This window comes from Tigriopus californicus, chromosome 5 (genome assembly GCF_007210705.1).
Source record: "Tigriopus californicus strain San Diego chromosome 5, Tcal_SD_v2.1, whole genome shotgun sequence".
Classification (NCBI taxonomy): domain Eukaryota; kingdom Metazoa; phylum Arthropoda; class Copepoda; order Harpacticoida; family Harpacticidae; genus Tigriopus; species Tigriopus californicus.
In genome coordinates, this window is record NC_081444.1 from 8469161 (window position 1) to 8475685 (window position 6525).

The window sequence follows — 6525 nt, forward strand, 5'->3', positions numbered from 1 at the left end:
ACTCTTTGGTAGTACCAGAGGGCGCACTGGTATGAAATCCCAAAGCTTTGCACTTCTCTATTTAAGAGTAGTGGGTGCCAATAACAACAATAAAGCTTCAAATATCATTCTCCCATGATCGATCCAAGGCTTCTTTGTGGTACGTATTTGTTGTATTTCAATTGCAATATCAGTTGCTGCTTTGCCAGCTAAATCTGAAGAACTTTGTCGTTCCCGAGGGTGAGGTGAGAATTAATGAAGGTTGTGATAACGGAGCGGGAATATCCCTTTAATGGGGCACCTATCATCAGATGGTAGGCAGACCAACTGAGAGAACTGCCATCTATCTGACTCACTAACAAAAAATCAAGGCTATAATATTTGACATATATTTCACAGAAAAAAATATTGGTGATGGTAAAAAAATGACGGTTCATTTTGTAACACTTGTCGTATTTTCTTTTCTAAAATAATAATAATAATAATAATATCTTTTGCTGATTGTCTTCGTAAAATTATAATATTTTTTTCCCATTTTCCAATGCAATAATTATCTAAAATGGGAAGCCCTAGCCTAAATAATTCTTGCCCAGCGCTAGGCAAGGTGCTTCGTTTTAAAATGATCAAAACCAGTAATAATATACGGTTTTGCGGTAATGTGCTTCAATATTTCGGCCAAGCATGCATGTCGACTCAAGACTAGAGAGACAGTTGGGTTTGATTAGCAGAGGCCAACTAGGAAAATATGAAGTGAAGTAAAGTCCTTCTTATTTTTAAAGTAATCTCATTTCGGAGGTTTTCCTAAAAGTATACCTTTGATTCATTGAGGTAAGGCATGTGTTTTTGCTTTTGATGACTTATGAGTGATGACTAACTTAGGGGCATCTGATAAAATTGGTAAAAAATATCACACCACATTGCCCGGCAATCGCATGGTTAACTTCTTTCAATAACTTGAACAAAGCAATTTACTCCGAGTTTGAATTCTTGCATATTATCAACTTCATTTCATCGGTTGGGCTCGAGAAACGAAGTTCTTTTTTCACTAAACTCTTTTCAACAACAAAATTCGTTACCGCTGGACGACAAGATCGTCAAATTTTACCATGGATCTTGTTATGGTTGTTTAAACATGTCTTAAAAGATGAAAAATCGTGAGGTTTCATCATTACAGACAGCATTTTTGATCAGCCAATACAACGAACAGACATGTTGCATCGTTATTCGATTTATTTACTTACTCTGATGATGTTGGCTTGAGATCAATGTGCTGTGTATATAGTAAGGATACCTTGTATGTAGAACCTCAGCGCTCGAATGTGTACGAAGAGAACTGAGCCCGGGCTTTTCGTTTGAGTGTAGGTTCTGAAAAAGAATCTATATTTGAACTGATTGAGATCATGACTGTCATGAACATTATTGGAGTGATAGAGAAACCGTGCTCAGGTTAGCGGCGCCATTCGGCGTAAAGGGAATGAAGGTCTGTCTGCCCGAGACAAAGCATGCCAGAGGGCTTTGAAGCAATTACTGAGGAATCCAACAGCGAGATCGTCTCTCAGTCTGAAACAAGAAGTCAACTCTTAAATGTCAATTAGGCAGAGTTTGAAACCAAGCTGATGAATTTAATACTAAAACTTCTCCAGGTTGGACCTCAAGTCAAATAGGACACGTACGATGTACGGAATGAGCAGATGATATTGTTATTATTGTTTCTTCGGTGTTGTCATGTGTACGTAACATATTAGAGGAGAGGAAGTGAACCTCATGAAGTACCACTACTAAGCACTTTAACTCGTTCACCGCTAGTTGGTGCTTGTTCACAGGCTCACTCAATCTTCGAGATTCACTTACGAAGATGTTATTCACTCATGTGAGTAGTGTGTATTAGTAGGCGACTCGCCCGTCGGATCATTCCCTTCTTTGAACAACTAATCTCGTCCTCACCATCGATCCATTAATTAATGGCAGCTTTGCTCAAGTTGTTAGAAGGAATGTCGTGAGATAATGATGAAGGGAGAAACTACTGCTAGGACTGCCACTACTTCTGCTATACGTAGTGAGTATAGGAGAAGTTGTCTGAAATTCCATCTGGGGTGTTCGTTTTACTTCTTAAACGCTCCCTCTTTACTGGTCGCACATTCCAGTCAGATCTCACGATGATGGATAAAAGTGTCCAGGAAATGACTTTTCTCTGAAATACTATATTTCCAACGTCGTAGGAGAATTGACAAAAAGCCAAAAAAGGCTTACAGATTGAACCGAGCGAAGGAACGAACAAACGGTTGTTTTTAATGCGTGTCGTTGGCCACTCAGAATGAAGCCTTCCTTTCACGAGATTTGGATTCGTTTGCGTGTGTTATTGAGTTATCACACAACGGCAAAAACAACCGCCAAAGAAAAAAATGAAAAGGGACTGTTCAGTTGGTTTCTCGAGTGGTCGTGTATTTAAATGATATTTAATCGTTTATTTGCATCTACTTTGGCAATCGAATTCAACGATAAAGATTGGTTTCTAAGTTCTGGTTGAATGTAATGTCGTTCTTTCCCCGAGGACGCTGTATTCCAAAAGTCTCCATAAGGCGTTTACTATCTTGTCCCCTTATTATTTGACATGGCGTTACTCCCAGCCTTTCGGGTCATAGTGGTGAAAGGAAAAGTGGTCATTGTGTTGTTGTTGTTGTTATTGATGATAATGTTGTTGTTGTTGTTGTTGTTGTTGCCGTTGCTGTGGTGGTTGTTGTTCTTGGGATGGCGGCGGCGAACGTGGCGGTAGCGGCGGGATGGTAACGATAATAATAATAATAATGATGATAGAATAAACTGTTGTGGCGATGGTGATGATGGTGTTGATAATGTCGAGAGTATGGGCGAGAGAACAGGAATTTGACTCTTTGGGAGCATATAGTAGGGGCCCACTCCGGGTGTCAATAAAGACAACCAATGCACACAAACACGCACACACACCCGTTCGAAGCAAGAAATTCGCCTCTGGTGTCCGAATCACACAAAATTGAGTTGTTGATTACGAAACGTCCAGAATAATGAGTGACCAACTTTCTTCAGTCCCATCATCTTGTTCAAAGGAGGAGAAGGAGGAGGCGGCGGAGGTAGCATTAAGAGAAACTTGTCCCTTGTGACTGTGACATGAAGCTGGGCATCAAAGATGGTGGCACAAAGCCAAACTGAGCAGCCAGAACGGCTGCATTGGGATTGCTGGCTATACGAACTCGGTCAGCCTCGGCCTCTAGGAGTCGTTTGGATTTGGCCCGACGATTTTGAAACCAAATTTTGACTTGAGTCTCTGTCATTTTGAGATGAGCGGAGAATTCTGCCCTCTCGGCAATGGAGAGATATTGTTTCTCTTTATATTTGGCTTCCAAAGCTGTCAATTGTTGCGATGTAAAAGGGGTGCGAGGCTTGCGGTCGGCTTTATGCTTTCGGAGGTGACACTTGATGGGCAATCTTGGCTGATGTTCGCCATTAAAAACCAAAGCAGGGTTGAAATGAGATCGAGGTAGTGGGAGCCCTGTCGAATAAAGAAGCCAAACTTAGCATGAAACACGTCTAGTCAAAAGCTGACACGGCCGACATGAAAATCAATAGAAAGCAGAAATAAGTCACGTAATAATGACTAACTGAAAACTTTGGGACCATGTTCTCAGAAATCCAAACAAAGGAGACGCAAACTGGGGTGTAAAAAGTTTGTCAATTAACTCTGGTGGGAACGCTTAGCACGAACTTAATAGTGGCCCTCGCCCTGCCCGTCACACCCACTCATTCGCCAACGGTACCCCTCTGATCCCTTTGTCTGCGACCATGTCTCTATTTCCTATGATTAACTTACCCACAGGGTTAGAAAATGGAACACTACGATGAATTCCTAACAACGAGGAAGGTGAAGGTCCCACTCGATGAAGTAGCGTGGCGCTGAGAAGTTGTTGAAATTGCAAACATGCAAGAGGGTTATTATTCTGTTGTTGATGTTGTTCAATGTCCGTGTCTTCCTGAGCCGGAGATTGGCAACTTCGAGGTGTGCTGGCTGGAGATTCAGCCACACGAGAGTCGTCACGAATGCAAGTGGCGGGTTCAGCCTCCTCATCCGGACCCAAGGCCTCTTCAGATGAGTGAAACGATTTGGAGACAGTCTGATTAGGCGAACCCGTGGTCACATTTAGGTCACTGCTGTTCGAGTCCGAGCACTGATTGTCCTTTGTTTTGGATTGCAGAATGCTTTCTATACTAAAAACTGTCGACATCTTTCTTTTTTTCTCCATGAATGTGCTTGGAAATTGTGATAGCTCTGGCACAGACGACATTTCTTTCAATCTAAGTGGTGGTACCTTGATTGGAATTTACACCACTTAGTGGAGAGCGGAACTGGCGTGCTAAGAGCTTTCGCACTATCCTATCCACTGGCGCACCACCCACTGGATGCCAATGCGATGCCCGCTGCCACTCGCATCACTCGCACCACTCGCACGACTCCAGAGCACGGCTGGAAAGAAGCCACTCAACTCGATGGAACTCGAGCGAGACGAGCGCAGACCAATCAACAAGCTAGCGCTCCTCTCGAAGGAAATTTGCCCTGCCGCAAGCCACAAGCCAATCAACCCACCACTGGCCTCTGCTCTTGGAACACAGAACAATTCCCACTATTGCTTACTAGTAACCTATGAAGAGCTGCTACTTCTAGGACGACGACAAAACATCGGGCTATCGAAAAACGAAGGAACATGCGAACGTAAGATCGCTACACAATGAGGATTGAGCGGTCTAATCTTTGGCGGGTGGATGGGTGGACGGGTGGACGGGTGGGCGACTTTGAGTAGCTGGCTAGCTGGATGGCTGGAGCTCTACTTAGCCATCCATGAATGGATCCAAATCGCCGACCGACGAAGCCATTGAGCATTGAGCAATGGCATTTGCTTTGGGCTTCAAGCTCATAATCACTGCACGGAGTCAATTCCAGTTACAATCAACTTACCAACTGCTAATAGTGTAGTTGAGTCATTTTCTAGGGCGGCTGCCGATCAGTCACTCACTCACTTACTCACTCACCCACCCACCAATGGAAACCCGCTGTATACACACTATACGTAGGGTAACAGGAGCCATACACATTGGACAAAGATTTTGAAGTTGTAACACACCTAAAATCAATTTACAACTGAGCTGTAGAACCCTCGAAAAACAGTCAGTTCCGTAAATCAAACTAAACACTTGCGTACCATCAGTAGTCAAAAGGCGTCACATCAAAAGTACTAGTGTCACATCAGCGCATCAACATTGTTTAAACAACTCGAGTGAACTTTTTCTCGGTCGGCTCACATTCATACACACATATGTACATTTTTGAAACGACTCCGAGTCTTATTTTTGTTTGCCACTCTTCTTTCCGAATGAGAAGAGATTGCTCCGTCTCTGTTGGTCCCATGTGACTGTTCCCCACCCAAAAAGGTTTTGTTCCACTATCTCAGATGATTATCAGTGTTTGAAAGGATTCTGTAATTGCATTTCATCATTATCAGGAACAACTTATTGAAAGCGAATGTTGAGTCATCATAAACCTCATGTTGAGTCTTTCTCCCCATATAATTATTATTCAATACTATCGCAAATGGCTCACTCTTCGGTTGTAGACACATGCAGAGTATTAACAGATCGTTGGAAACGATATTCGTTCATTCACTCTGCGCTCTGTTGAGATATGTCCCTAGGAATGGTTCGAAAACGATGGAATGATAAATATCGCTGTTCAAAATATCCAAGAATTCGGATTTGTTCTCCGCTATTTGAAAGTGATAGTTGCTAGTTGATATACAGTTCATACTTTCATTTTGGTTGTGAAGAAGTCCCTTGATTCGAGGTAGTGAGTGAATAGGGATGCTTTTCCAACAACTGTCGAGATTCATTTGCACTTTTTCAATGATGAAAAGACTGGCGACTTTTCCCGTCCTTGATCCGTTCGATGAGAATATCCAAAAGCCAAGGTGAACGAACAACTCGATGAATGGTTGGATGGCTGGATGGCTGGATAGCTGGATGGATAGATCGTTGGCTCGCAATTATGAACTTTCTCTTGTTCACGGCACCTTTGAGCGACGAGCACGATAAAACACGAGGATTGGTATTCGTCAAAGTCGATCGTTTTCAATCTTGATGAAAAAGGCAATACTCCCAAACTTCCAACGTGTCGAGCATTATATGGCAATAGTGTTGGCGTTGATGTGATTCATCTCCGACATACGTTCCAAGATCCTTTAGCGAGTTAAGAGGAATGAATCTCATTTTGCACGAGCTTCAGGGATGAAAAGCAGCCAGTAGTAAGCAATCCGGCTAGTGTGGCTTATCTTAACCATTATTACGTGCACGTGGCAAGACCATCATCTACCATACGTGATGAACAGAGCCCGACATTCTATGTGGAAGAGAGTTCTGAAGCACAAGATATTGCTCGGCACGGAGAGATCGCATCGTTGTGCGGCCATTGGAATGTACAAATCAATGCTGGAATGGCCGTTTTTCCTCAAAATTCGATAATGCTAC

At 42.9% G+C, this 6525-nt stretch overlaps 1 protein-coding gene and 1 long non-coding RNA gene across 2 annotated transcripts; both read right to left on the reverse strand.

The window, feature by feature from the left end:
- Window positions 1-1220: 1220 nt before the first annotated feature.
- On the reverse strand, window positions 1221-5142 carry LOC131880346 (uncharacterized). The gene is made up of 3 exons (XR_009373252.1): window positions 4964-5142; window positions 1417-1539; window positions 1221-1344 (listed from the first exon to the last, which is right to left on the reverse strand). It is a non-coding gene; the product is annotated as an uncharacterized LOC131880346 (long non-coding RNA).
- LOC131880345 (muscle segmentation homeobox-like) lies at window positions 2040-4723 on the reverse strand. Its single transcript, XM_059226950.1, has 2 exons — window positions 3824-4723; window positions 2040-3505 (listed from the first exon to the last, which is right to left on the reverse strand). Exons 1-2 carry the CDS (start codon window positions 4293-4295, stop codon window positions 3093-3095), a joined length of 885 nt encoding a protein of 294 aa, XP_059082933.1. The 5' UTR covers window positions 4296-4723; the 3' UTR covers window positions 2040-3092.
- Window positions 5143-6525: the final 1383 nt, after the last annotated feature.

Excerpts from the sequence above, each read along its gene's own strand:
- LOC131880345 (XM_059226950.1), bottom strand. The coding sequence starts at position 4,295 with ATGTCGTCTGTGCCAGAGCTATCACAATTTCCAAGCACATTCATGGAG. Across the intron at positions 3,506-3,823 it reads TCCATTTTCTAACCCTGTGG|GGCTCCCACTACCTCGATCT; the intron begins GTAAGTTAATCA and ends TTTATTCGACAG.